At 44.3% G+C, this 18,544-nt stretch overlaps 1 protein-coding gene across 1 annotated transcript in view; it reads right to left on the reverse strand.

Moving 5' to 3' along the window:
* Positions 1–18,102, reverse strand: part of ATF6 (activating transcription factor 6) — a 109,871-nt gene extending 91,769 nt beyond the window's left edge. The window contains exons 1-8 of the mRNA XM_066622907.1: positions 18,018–18,102; positions 15,404–15,480; positions 11,656–11,743; positions 9,180–9,274; positions 8,314–8,443; positions 3,962–4,159; positions 2,601–2,821; positions 1,133–1,318 (exon numbers count right to left, since the gene is read on the reverse strand). Coding sequence (XP_066479004.1) covers positions 1,133–1,318; positions 2,601–2,821; positions 3,962–4,159; positions 8,314–8,443; positions 9,180–9,274; positions 11,656–11,743; positions 15,404–15,480; positions 18,018–18,075 — 1,053 coding nt within the window. The 5' untranslated portion in view covers positions 18,076–18,102. The remainder of the gene's footprint in view (positions 1–1,132; positions 1,319–2,600; positions 2,822–3,961; positions 4,160–8,313; positions 8,444–9,179; positions 9,275–11,655; positions 11,744–15,403; positions 15,481–18,017) is intronic.
* Positions 18,103–18,544: the final 442 nt, after the last annotated feature.

Genomic DNA, 18,544 nt, shown 5'->3' on the forward strand with positions numbered 1-18,544 from the left:
GACTGAAACAAGTGCAGGATTCACTGGGGCGGGGGGAGGAGAGAGAGAGAGAGAGAAAGAATCTGAGGCAACTGATTCTGGACTCTGGAAGGTGGGGAAGAGGGAGGGGAGAGGCAGTAAGAGAGAGGTTAACTGCAATTATGATGGGGGAACGTATATGTGGAAGGGGAGGTGGTGGAGTGGGGGAAAAGAGAAAAGCATCAATTGCCTACTCATGTATTCAAGAAAAAGAGTGCGACCAAGAGCCCAAGCCTCTGTACATCTATTCAGAAATAAGACCCATTATAGTCAATGGGGTTTACTCCTAGGTAAACATAGATAGGATTGTGGCCTAACGCTCTTACTGTCAAAGCCAAAGCCTTGCCAGTGGAGGCAACACAAGGAGGGTCACTTTGGGGCATTGCAGGTAGGGAAAAGGGTCTCTCAAGGATCCTTTTCAGTCAGCTGCTTTGCTGGCTTTGTACCTGCTTTCCACCTTCTGGCTCACTGCTCGCTCTCACTCACACCACGCTCCTGCCTGCTGGGAGCTCCTCCAGGCTTCTCTGGCTGCCCAATCAGCGTGCGGGGCAGGTACCAGCAACAGCAGGAGCTTCGAAGCCCCTTCACAGGCTGCTCCTTCTCCTGATGCCACATGAGACTCCAAGCGGCTGCTTCTCCCATGCGCACAGCTGCTGCCTGTCTCCTTGGCCCCATGGCACTCCTGAGGCAGTCTCGCGGCACACCAGTGTACCACAGCACAGCGGTTGAAAACCACTGCTATATAGTTTGAAACCTGGCTAGCTCAAAGATCATTCTTCCTGCCTGAAACCTCAGTCATTCAGAGGCCTTTAGGTTCCTCTGTCTGAAGTTAGACTAGCAGTGACTGGAGAGAGGGTTTTCACCCATTGTGATGCCCTACATTTGGAATAGCCTCCCAACACCAAACCTGATGTTTTTCTGGTGCTGGACAAAGATCTTCCAGCATGTCAGCAACTCTACCAGATTTTGTTTTTGTTTCTCCTGAGAATCTAAAGTAAAAATGTCAAATTATATTGCATTTAATCAAGCCTGTTAGCCGCCTTGGGAATTGTTAATTATGTGTTCCAGATAAAGAAACTACTCCAAAATGCATTTTTCTACAATCATCTCCTACCTCGATTGCCAGTTCATCCAGCTGCCTCTTTAGTGAGCCATTCTCTTTCTTAAGGTGATCATTCTCCAACAAGGCTTGCTTCAGCCTAGCTTCCAAGCCCAGCAGATAATCCTTTTTCTTTCTGCGCGACTGACAAGCCGATTCCCGGTTTTTTATCATACGTTGCTGCCGTTTCAGAACATTTATCTGTAGATGACAAGGAAATTGGTTAAAACTAGGAATGCTGCCATGCTTGCAAGTGAGGACAGCAGAAGGTGTCAATATACACAAATAATCAGCAGCAACATTTTATTATAGAAAGCAAATCTTTTTACCAATTCCAGAATATCATAATTTCTTTGGTTGCTTCAATCCAGAGTTCCAACATTACCCTTCTCTCAATTTGATAAAGGTACAGTATCTACCCAAGCAAAACCCCATTAAAGAGCATGACACTCTGTTGTCTGTCTGAGTTTGATTTAGTATTCCTATTGATTCTTAATTCATTATCCAATGTCTCCTACACTTAAGTCACTATTGATAATTTTTGTGTTTTCAAAGGCCCCACCTCTTCCAGAGTTCGGTTAAGGGTGCTGCAGTTAAGGGCAGCCATGGAAGATCACCCTTCCTCCACCTTCTCCACCTGCCCTGACAACACAGTGCACAATTAGCTGTTCACTACTTGGGGCTGAGCAGAAATTTTTTGGCCTTGATTCATGGAGTAGCCAAGGGAAAGGAATTCAGTCACAACTGGCAGAGAAAGAGAGAAATGCAGCATATATTGGTGAACACCTGAAACAGACGGGCAAAGGGAGGCTTACTCAACTCAACTTTCCAGGGCTTTAGGGGACCTGGGACTACAAAAGCACTCTTGCCCACCACCACCAAGGCCCACCAGGTACAGGGCTAATGATACTGCCAGGATCTCCTTGGCACAGCAAAGCAGGGCAGTAGTTATCTGAACAAAGGAGTCGGCAGGAGACAATGGTCTAGTGCTCACTAAATACTCAATATGAGTATGACCATCACAGTTTACTGCAGTGGGATAAGAGTCCAAAGTGCACACAGCTTTCCATCTACATAAAGCAGTGTCAAAAACATGATTTCAAAGATTTCACCAATATCAATGTGAATATAGCCAACAGGTTGTTGACAAACACAAAGGAAGGGAAAAATGGTATAAATATCAGTCAGAAAACTAGGTGAGGCAAATTAGCATAGCACCCTGATGGTAACGAGAGGAAACGGATCAAGTTTTCATAGAGTTTGCAAGTCTTCAGGAGATACTGCCTATCTTGCCATTTGTGATCTGCTCCTTAATAAGGAATGGAGGTTTATTTTAAAATGGAAAGATGAATCAAGATTGCAGGAGCCCATGTCATACACCAGGTAGACTGCAAAGCTTGCCGACAGATTTCTCAAAATCCCAAGATCTACTGCAATGAAATACTCCAACTGCAAGCCCCATCACAAACCAAAGAGAACTTACATCCATGCTAGTATTTGGGGCAGTGGCATGAACAACAGGCTTCACTTCTGCTAAGTTTCCAGTTGCCAAATTCTTTCCTGGAGTTCGTGGCAAAACACTAACAGTGTGACCAGGCAGTGGTGTGACCCCACCAGTGACAGCAATTACTGGGCTTGTGGAAGGAAGGATCCCAGAGGTCTGAAGCTGTACTACGGCAGACTGAGAAAGCATCACTGGCTGACCTAAAGAGGAAACAAAAAGGCAAAACTGTACCCCTTATTTTGGGTTCGAAAAAAGTTTCCATGCATGATACTTTTTTCACTTCACTGTTGTACCAAGAGGGGAAAGCAGTGTTCACCTCTCACAGATGAAAGCTTACACATGTCAGGCTTAGACACACATTTCAAATCTTAAGCATCCTATCCCCTAAAGTGGGCTCCAAAAAGGAGCTCTTAACTCACTGAAGGGGTTGCACTAGTCTACTGAAACTTTTCTCTTTAAATAGGAAGCCCCATACCATATCAAGTGCTACTTTGAGACTTCCTTGAGTTTCAGTAATGGTTTGCTATATGGCACACAAACCGCCAACTTAGAAAAGCTTATGCTTTATCAGAACAAAGGCCCATTTAGCCTAGCACAATCTTTCTGATACATCAACCAAACATCCCCAGAAATCTCATAAGAAAGATGGAGAAAGCCCTTCCCTGTTGCTTGCTGACCAACATCCATTAATCAGAACCTCTTTGCTTCTGAACATGGATATTCCATTCAGTTATCACAGCTAGCTGTCAACAGATCTACACATACACAGCAGGAGGATCCTGAAGTTCTATCATCTTCCAGAGGAGCCAGGAGACAGTGGCCTCCCAGTCTGACAGACATCTGAAAAGTAGGTATTAATGTTAATTTAAACCAATAGCTGCATTTTCATCTTTGAGAGTTGCTTTAAGAGCTTTTTTTAAAAGACAAAAAAATAAACAATGTATAAAATAAATATTCTCCATCAACTGGACTAATAATTTTTAAAATCATCTAAGCAAGAGACCAAGGATCAAATTCCAAACCCATTATGGGTGCACTTTCCTTTGTACCCTAAGCTCTGATTGAACAAAGCAGATATGAAAAGCAGCATTAGATCTGTTCACCACTAGAGGGCAAAATGAACCACGAGTGCACTGGTAACAGCTAATGACAACATTTAAGCTGCAAACATCATACGTTCCACGTCAGTGACCAAAAAACCCTTAGAACAACCAACTTTGGGAAAGCATAAATTTTACGAAAGCAAGCAGAAGCTGATCCCACTTGCTCCTCTAGCATTAAAGTCAGGTTTTATACCATGCACCAGGCCATCCCTCCCACCTCATCAACTGCTCACATACCTTTGTGATGTGCAGGATGAATAGTGACAATAGGTTGCTGCTTTGGCAATGTTAAGAGTGTCGGAATGACAATAGCTTTTGCTTGTACTCCAACACTGGCTTGACTCTCCCGGAAGGCAGGCAAGAGAGGCTTGGGTTGAATTGAAGGTTTGGAGGCTATTGGATTACAGCGATTGGGTGTCACCGAAGATCCATTTGCTGAAGAACAAAGTGAAACTGAACTGAGATGGAAGCAATCTTCTAAAAGGATTAAGATCACTGGCCTAGAACATTACATAGGCCTATATGTATGAGGAGAAGCACCGCAGACACCCACCTATAAGTCGATCTCACAGATAAGACGAGGGCAGGTTTTGAGCCCCAAATCATGGAATTTGCTGTGAACCTTGGATAAGTCGGGGGTTTAACTTAGGGAGGTTATAATTTTGTCTGATTTTACCCAAGGCCAGATCCTGAAAAATGTCCAGTAATTGTTATCTAAGAACTATCTAAGAAAGAATAAACATCTAATTTATTAAAAATAAAGTGAAAGATCATAAAATACATTTGTATTCAGTAGCTTTTTTAATTCTGGTCTCCACAACCTTTTTGTAAACACTGTCAGAGTATTAAGTGCACTGTAAACAACATACTAAATAGAACAGTGGTTCCCAACCTGGGGTTCATGTACCCCCAGGGACACTCAACAGGACCTTTAGGGGTACTTGAAAGAGAATGGAATAATGGCAGTGCTCCAGAATGCCTTGCAGGGCCAGCAAGGCAGGAAGGGAGGTAACTAGTTGACTGTGAAAGCCCCACCAATAGCTAATTTTGGGTGATCAATTCATGTTTGAACCAGTGATTGAAGACCAGCACAGGAAAAAAACTGAAACATTAAAAAAGTGATCACTCAGAATTTCTCAGGACATATCTTGTGCAAAACAGTGCAAAGGCAGAGTCTTCTGCTCTTAAGCCAGAAGCTCTACATATAACATACAACTTAGAACACAACTGGGAGTGTACAATTCAATTCACAGCAGAGACAAGCAACAGCAAATGGCTGTGACCAAGTGCAGCTGCACATAACTGAAACCCTGTTTACTCAGAAGCAAACCCATTGCTTTCCCTGGGTGTTATTCCTAAGTAATGGTACTCTGAATTGTAGTTTGTGAGACATTTGATGGGAGTGTTTCCACTTTCAGGGAAGGTGCATCCTGCAGCTGCAACAAGCCCACCCTCACTTGGTCTGAGGGCTGTTTCCTCCTCTTGATTTACAACAGGATCAAGGCTGTCAGGGGAGTTTCAAAGAAGTGGGGTGATTCTGCCCTTTTCCTCTCACCCCCACCCCCCACTGCTGGCTTAGTTTCACTTCCATCTTTTCCTGGGAGTAAGCCCCACTGCCAATGGAATTTACTTCTGAGTAGGCATGCACAGGCTTGGGCTCAAAGGCTGCCATCCTACTTGCACTTTCCTGGGAGTAAGCCCCACTGACGACACGCATGGGACGTGCTCCAGGCTCCTGCTCCCCTTTCCTGTCCTTTTGAAGACTAGCAGGGGCTGAGGAGGAGGAGGAATGCCCGATTGCCTGGAGATACTGTTGCAGCTGTTGCAAGTGCTTTCTAGCTCCTGCCAGCATGCAGCTAAGATCTCTGGCTAAAATACCTGTTGCTGCAGAATAATACTACTTTAAATTCTACTCTCTGCTTTTCCTGTGTTTTGCATCTTTGCAAGGTCTCCAGGACTCTTCCAGTGAAAAGGACACACGCACAGGGAGATTGCTTCTCTCTCACACACACATAGATGCTCCCCCCCCCCCATACACAAATGCAGGGACTTTTCCCCTCCAGTCCAACTTCATTGGTGAGGATAGGGGGAAATGAGGTTAGCAAGGTTTGCAAAAAGTTTTGCAAAGGGGAGACTGAAGTGTGACTGTATACAGTAAGGAGAGAGGTGGAGAGGAAAGCAAGAGGAGGGAATAGACTGGGAGCCCAATCCTAGGCATGCCTACTCAGAAGCAAGTCTCTTAATAGTCAGTGGGGCTTACTCCCATGAAAGTGTGGCTAGGATTGTAACCTTAACTGTTTTAAGTGCTCTCTCTCTCTCTCTCACACACACACACACACACACACACAAACTTTTTCTTTTATAAAAGTTAACTCTTCCTCTCCCCCCAGTACAACTTCATCAGTGATGAATGATTATGGGGAGAGGGGCTAGCAAGCCTCAGCTTAGCAAAAGAGAGTTTAAAATTTGGATTCAATAAGGGGGAGGGGGCAAAAACAAGGAAAGAGGAGATGGACTTTCAAAGGCTTAAGAAACAAAGGTACAGCCTTCTGCAGGCTGCCTGCCTCTCTCTCTCTTTCAAAATATCACTTTCCCCCCTTCCCCACCCTCTCCAACTTCATCTGTGGGGAGATGGGAAGGGGGTTAGCAAGTTGAGCTTTCCAATGGAGTGCTTGAAGTTTAAATACAGTAGGAAGGGGGAACAAGAAGGAAAGAGGAGATGGACTGCTTCTCCCTTGCTCAGATGCTCCCTCCCACACACAGCTCATTGTCTCCTGCTGTCTTGGGTGCTGCTCCAGAGATGCCTCCATGAGCGCTGGTGCTGAGCGAGGGGGGCTGCTGATGGCTGAGGTGGCAATTGCCCTGCCCTGCCCTTGGAGCTTCTGCAGCTGGGCAACAGACTGAAGGAACAGGAACACACCCCACACCACTCCACGCCCAAAGGCAGCCAAGAAGATCACTTGCTCCCTCCCTCCCTCCCTCCCTCCCACAATAGTGATTGGCTGGCTCACTTGCCTCCCCCCACCCTCGATGCTTGCCTGCCCAGGAGATAAGGCAGGGCAATGATTCAGGCTGCTTTTCTGGGAAGAAATTTATTGCCCTATAGGCCAGTATCTATGGTAATTGTGTGACTCAAATAAGGAGACAGCATTGTTCTCTGAAGTATTGGTTAGTGACAGAGGTTGGGGCAAAGCCCCAATTACATCAAATCAAAGAAACCAAAACACAGCTAGAATACAAGCTTTAACTTCAAAACTTAACAAAAGCCTCTGATTTTGCTTGTGATTAAAACTATCACAAACAGAACTCCTCCATCCATTGTTTTATATTAAGGCAACCATCTCTTGCTTCTCAGGGTCTGAGTGTACATCGCACTTTAATTCTGGATGACATTAAAACATCGGTTCTCAAACTTCTTGGGAGTGTGTCTCCCAGGGTCAGTCTTGGCAGGGGAGGGGCAAAGGCAGCAATGCAATCCCCAGAATTGCGCCACTGCTGGGGGCTAAGGGGGGGTTACTTTCAGGATGATGCAGCAGCCCCCAGGAGGTGTGAGGAGCTGCATGAAGTCTTAGAGTAGTAAAAATAAGTGATTGGAAACCACTTCCAGATTGCAATTGCAAAACCAGAAGTGGTTTCTGATTACTTATTTATACTATTCTAAGACGTGGGGAGTCCTGTGGAGAGTTCCGTGGGGCTCCCCACATCTCCTGGAGGCTGCTGCACTGCCTTGTAAGTAAGAAACCCCCCTTCCCCCCCCCCCCCGGAGCAGCGTGATCCTGGGGATTGCATTGCTGCCTTCCCCCTTCCCTTAAGGGGCCAGAGGCTGAGGCTCTCAGGCTGGGGCAGCATGATGCCCCAGTTTAAGAACCTCAGCACTAAAAGATCACTGTAATCCTTTCTCTAAGCAAAAGCTAAACCAAAGGTAGAATCTACAGAATGGAAAATGCAGTAGAAAATGGGGATAGGGTAATGATAAGATTTACATAGTGTGCTTCCAGTGCATTCTTAGATGAATTGCAAGGTTAAGTTGATTTTAATTAAAAGGTCCATACAATTGACTAAGCCAGTGGTTCTCAAACTCAAACACCAGTGTCCACTTTTTAGAATGAAAATCTGTCAGGACCACTGGAAGTGATGTCATGACCAGAAGTGACATAATCAAGCAGGAAAATTGTTAGCAAGCCTAGGCTGCAGTCCTACCCACACTTACCCAGGAGTAAGTCCCATTTACTATCATTGTTCAAAGCATGTACATAGTAGCCTTTTAAAAGTACAGATCTGTCACATTTCCCCAAATGCAGTCAGCAGTCACATACCATGGGAGCATTAAGTCTCATATTCAAAATAAAATATTGAAATGAATGGGGACTCACCTGAAATTAGCTCACAACCCACCTGGTGGGTCCTGACCCACAGTTTGAGAAACTCTGGCCTAAGCCAAAGCATCTTAACTGGATGACAGGCCTAGTTATCAGTTATCCTTAAAATAACCCAGAATTATTATCCCCATGTTGTAGCAGGGGAGAGGGGACCAGCAGTAAAAACTAGCCATTTGCAATCAAAACTACAAAACTAGCAATCAGTCATACCTGGATTATGGGTGGTTTTGGGTGGGGGTTTCTTCTCCTTTTGTTCCACAGGTGAAGAGGGACTTTGGGAGCCTTTTTCATACAAAGAAACAGGAGATGGGTGGGAACTAGAGCCCAAATCACTGTCTTCCTGAAAAAGTAAAAAATGCACACAAAATCAGGTCTTTCCTGTGGCGACAAGAGAGCACAAGACAAACACATACTGGTAAAAAAAATTTGTTCTAAAATCTGCAGTTCTGTCCACATTTCATCTGGAACACTTTTTCTATATTATACTAGGTCTTCAACATCTCAATCTAGTTTAGGAGATCCTTTCATGAGCATACCCAACTCTGCTCCACAAGCAAAAAATTCAGCACACCTAACAGCTGAAAGTGATAGACAATGCCTGGAAAGGAAAAAAAAACACAAAACCAGAGAGATGTGGGAGTTGCTTGAGATCAAAGGTCAACAGCCCAAAAACAAAATGTTACTGAAAAAGTTATGTTAGACTAGATTAAGTTCTGCAAGGACAGTGTCAATTGGCTTGGAAGAACTTGCAGTAGGTCACCAGAACAGCCAAATACTCAATGGCCTGGGGCAAAGTTGTTCACCCTTAGCCTCAGTTCATCTATTCTTCATCTATTTCCTTTAAGGGAGAACTGTCACTTACTTCCAGCATCACTATTAATACAGAAAAGGTGCAATCCCTTGATATTTCCTACAAAATTACTACCAGAAGAATACATGAGCTACACAGCAGTAAGGAAACACAATTGCCTCTTTGCATCTTAAAGACTGACCATAAGTGGGGAGTTGTTTTTGAATTCCAATTTGATTCATGCTATTACAACGCATTGCCTAGTCCATTGTGTTTAATAACTTACAGATACATGTTGTGTTGAAGAATCCACAGATAAAGGAGAAGGAACAGAATATGTTGAAGTGGCTGGTGAGAGGGGCTCCACTTTCCAGTCTACATCTGCAAAATGAAGCAGTAAAGAGAACATAAGATTCAACATACAGGTTTTGTCCTGGAAAACACAGAGGTTCCATTCTCTGAACCCGCATGGATGCCAAAGATAGTGTCAAATGAAATCAATTTTTTTAAAAACCTCCCATTGCACAGCAGTTTAAAAGTAGCCTGGCTTATCATTGTAATGCGGGAGAGCAGCAGCAGGTGGGCAATCAACAGCTTGGTTTCTGTTCACTCAGAGACAAACGACCCCCCACTTCCCTCTGGAGTGCATGACAGAATGCTAAGAGAATGCAAAATGGAGGGGAGCTTTGCATTCCCCTTAAGACACAAAACACAAGCACAAATATATGACATGGACTCTCAAGTGACAATCGCTGAGTGTAGAAGGCACACTTTTTTTCCTGCACATGGTGAGCTTTCTTGATTGCCTTGGTAATTGAGAAACATGCAAGCTACCCCCCTAATCTGGTCTGGTTTGTTTTCAGATGCATCCTGAACAGGTGACAAGATGAGAACATGAGAACATAAGAACAGCCCCACTGGATCAGGCCATAGGCCCATCTAGTCCAGCTTCCTGTATCTCACACTACCAAATGCCCCAGGGAGCACACCAGATAACAAGAGACCTCATCCTGGTGCCCTCCCTTGCATCTGGCATTCTGACATAACCCATTTCTAAAATCAGGAGGTCACACATACACATCATGGCTTGTAACCCATAATGGATTTTTCCTCCAGAAACTTGTCCAATCCCCTTTTAAAGGCATCCAGGTCAGATGCTGTCATGCGGCAAGGAGTTCCACAGACCGACCAAACACTGAGTAAAGAAACATTTTCTTTTGTCTGTCCTAACTCTCCCAACACTCAATTTTAGTGGATGTCCTTTGGTTCTGGTATTATGTGAGAGTATAAAGAGCATCGCTCTTCATAATCTTCTTTTCAACCTCTTTTCATAATCTTTTCATAATCATTTTTTTCATTTCATGAAACCTGGTAAGGCCACACCTGGAGTATTGTGTCCAGTTCTGGTCGCCGCATCTCAAAAAAGACATAGTGGAAATGGAAAAGGTGCAAAAGAGAGCGACTAAGATGATTATGGGGCTGGGGCACCTTCCTTATGAGGAAAGGCTACGGCGTTTGGGCCTCTTCAGCCTAGAAAAGAGACGCCTGAGGGGGGGACATGATTGAGACATATAAAATTATGCAGGGGATGGACAGAGTGGATAGGGAGATGCTCTTTACACTCTCACATAATACCAGAACCAGGGGACATCCACTAAAATTGAGTGTTGGGCGGGTTAGGACAGATAAAAGAAAATATTTCTTTACTCAGCGTGTGGTCGGTCTGTGGAACTCCTTGCCACAGGATCTAGCCTAGATGCCTTTAAAAGGGGATTGGACAAGTTTCTGGAGGAAAAATCCATTATGGGGTACAAGCCATGATGTGTATGCGCAACCTCCTGATTTTAGAAATGGGTTATGTCAGAATGCCAGATGCAAGGGAGGGCACCAGGATGAGGTCTCTTGTTATCTGGTGTGCTCCCTGGGGCATTTGGTGGGCCGCTGTGAGATACAGGAAGCTGGACTAGATGGGCCTATGGCCTGATCCAGTGGGGCTGTTCTTATGCTCTATCCACTTTATCCTTCCTGTGCATAATTTTGTATGTCTCAATCATGTAACCCCTCAGGCACCTCTTTTCTAGGCTGAAGAGGCCCAAACACCATAGCCTTTCCTCATAAGGAAGGTACCCCAGCCCAGTAATCATCTTAGTCGCTCTTTTGCACCTTTTCCATTTCCACTATGTCCTTTTTGAGATGTGGCAACCACAACTGGACACAATACTGCAGGTGTATGAGAGTAGGCACTTATGAGAAGGCACTTATCCTTACAATTACAATAAGGACATGATGAATGTCACATTTGTTTCCTTCATTTCTGTCAACAATGCTAAGTTGTTTACACTGTATTTTTAATAGGGCCACCTTGGTATCCAAACATGCAGAATAGTTAGGTATGAGTTTTAAAATAAAAGCAAGACTAGTTATCTATTTATATGGGCTTTGGGGTTCTCTGGTGTCCCTCCCTCAGATAGCTTAGCATAATCCTTTATTATCCTGACACAGTCCTTTATTATTATCATTCTCCTTTCATCCATATGGCTTCTCTGCAAGTACAAGCCTCTTTCATCTTAGCTACATCTGGAGAAGCTCAGTTATTTTCTTGAATTAAAACACAGTTTGATCATGCTTCACCCAATGTAGCCTCTTGTACAAAACAAATCCCATTACTTCTGCACCAAACTTTTAAGCTGTGCTGCCAAAGGAATTTTTCAAAAGTAGACCTAGAACTGCCTATTACAATGAGCAATTCAACCTGAAATTACCTGCTAGGGTCTGCTTTGTACCATCCCAAGGACCTGGGTCCCAAGACATCAGATCCAAATCAAAGCCAAAGTCACAAAGGTTGTTTTCCTACAAATCGCAATGAGAAATGTTATAGAGAAAAGCACCCAGAAGTACTGTATAGAACTCAAGCAATAAGTTTAACGCACGTATTTGTTTGCATTACCTATCATATACTGGAGAAGTCATGCAGAGTAGACAAGTTATCAAACTGGCTGAAATAAAAGGAAATCCAAACCTTTGTTTGAAAATGCTCAGGCACTGGTGGGGAATCTCAGTTTTTAATATAATCTCACTCTTGGTAACTTCACTTTGCAGCCCTCAAGCCTAGATTCCCAAAATCTAAAAAGGATCCACTATGCATCAAGTTAAATGCATTAGACCACATTGCCAGATCTCATTTTTATGTCCATCTAAAAATACTCATTTGAACCTGCAAATTTTTAGAAATACTCTCCACTCTATTTTCACTAGTACTCATTGACTTACTAGAAATTGAAATCTTTGGCTGTTGCATTTATTAATCTAAGCATTTACACCAAGCCAAAGAGGCCCCCAAGGCAGAAAACACCACTTTAAAAACTACAATACCATGCAATAATAAAACATAAAAAATGCACAAATAAAAACAGATTCCAAACGATCCAATGAAAGGGACATGGTTTGTCTGTTTGCTTTCAACAGTAGTTGAGGATGGCTTTCCCACAAAATACAGTAGGGGAGGTAGAGGGGGGTTAGAGGGGGGGCTTTAGGACTTTGCCCTCACTGTAGTTCTGTTCCCAACTGGTCCTGATTCCACACATCATCATCATCATAGTAGTAGTAGTAGTAGTAGAGGGATTTATATACCGCCTTTCTTGGTCTTTATTCAAGATTTTATTCAAGGCGGTTTACATAGGCAGGCTTATTTAAATCCCCGTAGGGATTTTTACAAATGAAAGAAGGTTCTTTCTTTCAAGAACCACAACAGTCCAGATGTTTCACTCTGATCTGGTTTCACATTCTGGCCTCCATCCTCCCACACTCAGAGCAGATGGAATAGCTCGGCTTCAGCTTGTCAGCTGCTTCAAGGTCGCATGGTGCCAGTGGCCTCGAACTGGTGACCTTGTGGATGTTATGTAACCTTGTAACATAACAAGGTTATGTTATGTTAACATAACCTATGTTATGTGGACCTTGTCCAATGTAAGCTTCTCCTCCCCCCTTTTTAAAAAGCACATGGAAAAGCACATTTGGAAGCTGAGTCATGGTGGAGGCAAAGTCCTTAAGCCTCCCTAATGCCACCACTATGGTTTTACTCACTGTTTTTTGCCCCATGGATGCTATATAAACACACACATTTATAGGATAACATACAATTTGGCCCTAATTCCATATTAAGATTACAGTATTGTGTGTTTAACTGGTTGTTCTGAGATAGCTTAAGCTGTCTAGAAATGGTTGATGTTCAGACTAAATTGTTACAATTTTTTAAGCAACAAAAATTACTATATCTGTAAAGCCTCCTAAGTCTAAGAGAAAGCTCACACAAGCATATTTTCCATGGTAGCCTGGTTTCATGAAACATTCATGACACGCCTGCTAGCACAGGCAGAGTATTTTCATTACATGCAAATAAACAGGAAAGGTAGAATTCACACAAAAACATTTCACATATATTCACAGGATATCATCTAGTCTGCAATATTTTTTTTTGTTTTAAACTGACTTCTCTTCTGTACTCCACTGGGAAAAAAAAATTCCTTTTACTATTTGAGGTCAAACATTATCAGCTGAGTAGATAATGTTTCAGCCACTTTCAGCCTTCACAATAGCAGAGTTAATGTTTCTCCAAATCTCAGTAATCAGGTGTTTTAGAACTGCTCCAAACTTTAGGTATCAAAGTCAAATTCAAAACTGATGGAAATATTTACGGAATTCATTCTCTAAACAGGCACAAACTCTTTTAAAAGCGTATAGAGCTTTTATTTACAAGCTATTTACAGATTAGAAATAGATTTGAGATTTCAGGTGGATACAAGTTGGATCCAGAAGTGTTACAAGTGGATACAAAAGTTAGCAACTTAAAAAAAGCATTTCAATGTTTCATGGATTGTGTTTCCAGGAGACTCCTAAAAGCTCACGTAAACTCCTCAAAGCACCATAAAGGGAAAGAACAATATGTGGTTCATGTACACACGATTTGAATAAAAGCTGGAAAACACTGAGACACAAAGGAATCAATGCGGAAGCCTATATATAAAATATTTTACTTTTCTTTAAGATTTTGAATATTTATATACCAATTTCCAGCAAAAAAATTCACAAAGCAAAATAAATCAATTATAGAAGAAAAGAAAGCAGATACAGGTTGAGACTAATTATTCCAAGCACTCAAGAGGATAAAAAAACCACACTATAGCAAATCAATTTAAAAAACAAAGTTTCTTTGCTCCAGTGATTGAAAAACAGCCTTGCTGACCTTTTGACTCTAAGATAAGAGTTATTAAGAAAACAATCCATCAGCACTTCACTCAGCCCCTCCCTTCACCAATGCAAAATGATCAGCAAAATGATGCTGATCAGCAAAATGGTCCAGAGGAGAGAGAAGGATTGATGGATTGTTAGCCTGCTGCCCTCTCTGTCTCTCATTAAGGAGGCTGTTGTTAAAGGACTGTTCAGTTTTTAAAACCGATTTGAAAGGGATGCATTTTCCCCCTTCTCCAGGGATCAGCACATTCTTTCTCATTTGCAGGGGCCATTTGTGTTGAGTCAAATCCGCGTATAAAAATCTGTGAATAAATAGACTGGACCTGTATTGGCTGTTGAATTCTGTGCTAGAGAATTAAGAAGTTAAAGATAATAAAGTTAGTTATTTTAAAGAATGGGAAATTAATCAACTGGGAGATTATTATGGTTCCCCAGCGCTGGGGAAATGTGAAGAGATTTTCTGGGGTATAGATTAAGAAAGACAAATGGTAAGAGGAGTTTTAATACAACTACCCCAGTTCTCAAACTCTTTAGAGGCCCCAGAGGCTACTGCCAAGGGGTATGGCTATAGTGGTGATTGGGCAGCTGTACTCCCCATCAAGTAGCAGTTCCTCTACCCTTGATGCACATAGCCTAATCTGCCCTGTCAGTACCACAAAGCACCAAAAATTGGGTCATGACCCATGATGAGTCCCAGACCCATAGTTTGAGAATCACTGTGCTAGCCTATGCAGATTATACAGGTTAAATTCCAATGACCTGCTGAACTAGTTCTACATGCCCAAAGGGTGGAGGTTGTGCTTATTTTATTCACCCCATCATGCCACATTGCAAGCTATTTTTGAAACAGGGATGGACTTGCAATAGCAGTTTGTAATATAGGTCATGGATTTACAATTGAATGGAAATTGTCAAAAATCTTACTGGGCAAACCCAAACTCTATGAATCCCAGACATTGACAAGTCTGAGAAAACTCACAGCACATCGATCCACACATACAAAACTAGTACCATCTGCACAACAAGCTCCTCTCCCACCAAATGCAATCAAGAATCGGCAAAAGCAGCTACCATTGTAAACGCTGAAGTCAGAGGTAGGTAAAGAATTCATAAGACACACAGGAGATGTGCAGAACACCATTTTCCTTGTACACTGGACTTAAGACAGCACTGACAAAGCCACAAGTCTCAATACAGTTGTACCCTTGCTGACTTAATGCAATGTTGAGTCATTCCATAATCCCTACAGTCACTACTCACATAAGTATCATTCTCCGCATCTAGCTGAAGCTCATCTTTTCCTATCAAGTCACCAAGTTCACTGAAGAGAAGAGATTCTATGGAATATAAACAAACAAAAAAGGGTCATTAGTGGAAAAAGCTTAATAGCTTAGCAGGTACCAATTGTCTTTTTTCCATTATACTGAGCTGAAAGACCCCCAATTCCCAATCTACAAGTTATACAACAGACAACCTAGCAGGCAAACCTGTCTGTATTTGCTTATTCTACATACGGTACACTGATTTCAAGAGTCAAGTGTTGTTATTTTTAATATGTATCAGACTAAGATGTGGGATCATAAAATCATTTTAATAGGTATCAGTCTGGGAAGTGGAGATTTTAAAGCAGAGCACCATAAAGAGGTTGATATTTCAAGCAGTAGTCTCTCTGGATCAAACTAGATGAGACAGTGGGTAAAAAGCAGGAGTGTGCTTTTTCAGGTTTTTTTTGCAGATTTCTTTTTTGACAAAAATCAGAAGTGCAGAAAGTGGCGTTATGTAGTTTTATTCCAAGGGTGCATTTTAAAAAAATAATTATATGTAATTGCTTTAAAAGTGTACTAGGTAAGTGATATAGGTGGTAAAGTGTTAACAGATGCAGATACATGCATATATAAGTGTTAGAGAATATCAAGAGGTATTATGTATGTTGGCATCCTTCAGTCTCGGAAGACTATGGTATGGTGGTTAGTGTCCTCTCCAGTGCACGAAGCCTGGGTAAAGTAGATATGGCGGATAGACTGTTACCCATGCAGCAAATCTCCCCCCTCTCCACATCACTGAAATGGTCCAAGGGAAAGGCAGAAGCCAATACAGTTGGGTCCTGGTGTTAGAAGAGGTGTTAGAGTAGTGATTTTCAACCTTTTCCATCTCACAGCCCACTAAGAGCCCAATCCTGTGCTTGGTGGCATGGCTCCATGCCGCCAAGCACTGTTGCAAATGTACCATAAGGCATGTTTGCGAGCCTCACCGCCAGGCTCCCACCCATGCTAGCCCAGCGCCGGCTGGTGCTGCACTAGCATGGGGCAGTCGCCCAGCTTCAGTGCCTCGGTAGTCTCCTGGTCTCCTCCTCCTGGCAGGGAGGAGGCGTTCCGGGGAGGGGGGAGGCCAGCGGGGGTGGAAAGAGGGCAGGGGCGAGGTGTGATGCGGAGGAGTGAAGCGGGGAGGGGGGCGGGCTGGAGGTGTGCCTGGGGGAGGGAGGCGGGTCTCCAGAGCTCTGCTCCGCAGGATCCAAGGCGCGGCGCTCGTGGAGGGCTCTGTGCCCTACACAAGATCCTTTACCTTACCACCGACCTTTTGGTTGGCGGTAAGGTGAGTAGCCCCATTGCAGGGCTACTTACCTTACCCTGGGGAAGGGGATGAAAATCCCCTTCTATTGAGGTGCCTCCCGCAGTAGCCCCCGCATGGAGGATCTGGCGGCAGCTGTTCTCGGTGCTGCCGAGCTTGGGCACCCTGGGCAGCTCAGGATTGGGCTGTGACAAGACACTAAAATTATCAAGGCACACCAATGGTTTTTGGACAAATGACAAGGCACACTGCGCTGCTGGCCATTCACATCCTCCAACACATGAGGGATATCAATATATGACCATTCCCCCAAACTCCCACAGTACAACTGCAGACAAATTATGGCACATCAATATGCCACAGCACAGTGGTTGAAAATCACTATATTAAAGAATGGGATTTTTTGCAGCTTTCTATTTTTTTAAAAAACAAAAATGAGAAAGCAGCGTTATGCGTTTTTATCAGCAAAAAGCCCACCTCTAGTAAGAAGCCACACATCACTTGTGTGTGGCCTTTTGATGCTTGACCCATTTCTGCCTGGCACACAGATGTACACATTTGGTCCCTGTTGCGTATACGCAGCATCGGTCAGAAACAGCTTAACAGACGCTAGTGCTGAGCTGCTGCACTGAGGAAGATTTTCCTTGATTTCAGTGCCCCCGAGAGCTGCTGCTTGCCCTGCGAGAAGGCGGAGAACATACAGCTGCCATAAAGAGGTGCCTGCGTTCAAGGACAGCGCCCAAGATGGCACTGCTATTTGCTTGACCAGATCCAACAAGACAATTCCTACATGCCAAGTCGATGGCAAGTTAAGTCCCACAACTTTCAGCAGCACTTTCAAGGTAACATGCGTGGGATCAGTCCCTGAAGCCCGTGCAGGTGTGTGCCACTTCGTTCTGCTATCCCTGTTGTAAGGCCACTAGGTATATGCGGTCCGTCGTTAAGCGAGTTGTCGTTAAGCGGTACACTCAGCATACTGCTTGTTCAAGAGCTGCCTTGGACAAGAAGGCCTCTCGCTGGCTCTCCCTCCTCCCCCAGTCCTCTAGCACGTGGAGGGCAGAGGCCTCCCTCCCTCAAGACAGACGAAGGGTCTGGACCTCAGGAAGCGCCACACCAGGGTGAGGCGTCTCAGGCCACTCGCGAGGTCTCGGCCCCACTCAGAAGAAGGGGGAGGCCGCTAAGGGGGGAGGCCGAAGCGGTGCTCCAGAGGGCGCCCCCGCCCCCTTCCTCAGCGGGCCGCTCTGCCTTGAAGCGCCTCCGCCCCCCCTCCGGCTCCAGGGGACTCGATAGCCCTTCCCCCTCCTACCCCACTCGAGGCCGGGCTCCTCTGCGGACCACGCGCGGCCCACCACCGTCGCGGACATCGCCGCTGCCCCCGAGCTCCTTCTCCTCTTCCGGGATTACATAAACACACGTGTACTTCCTGGCAACGCCCCGCCCCCCCACGAGTGCCGAGAAGGATCAGGAGCCGCCGGGAAAGCGCCCGTTTAACCGAAATCATTGAGGCAGGGCGCATGCGCAGAGCAGGCGCGCGCGAGCCGGGAAGTTCTCAGTGCAAAGAGTGAGACTCTCAGTGCAAAGCAGTCTGAGCCCCAGCCTCTGCCTGTGTACTCAGAGGTAAGCCCCATTACAGTCAATGGGGCTTACTCTCAGGAAAGTGTGGAGTGGATTGGGCTGTCAGGCTACAGTCCTGTGAGCACTTTCCTGGGAGTAAGCCTCGTTGAACTCAATGAAACTTACTTCTGAGTAGACATACCTAGGCTTGCACTGCCAGCCACCTATTACCAGACGGGTTTGAAAACGGTGTTATTTCCTTTACTCAGATGTAAACCC

Source organism: Tiliqua scincoides, chromosome 4 (genome assembly GCF_035046505.1).
Source record: "Tiliqua scincoides isolate rTilSci1 chromosome 4, rTilSci1.hap2, whole genome shotgun sequence".
NCBI lineage: Eukaryota > Metazoa > Chordata > Lepidosauria > Squamata > Scincidae > Tiliqua > Tiliqua scincoides.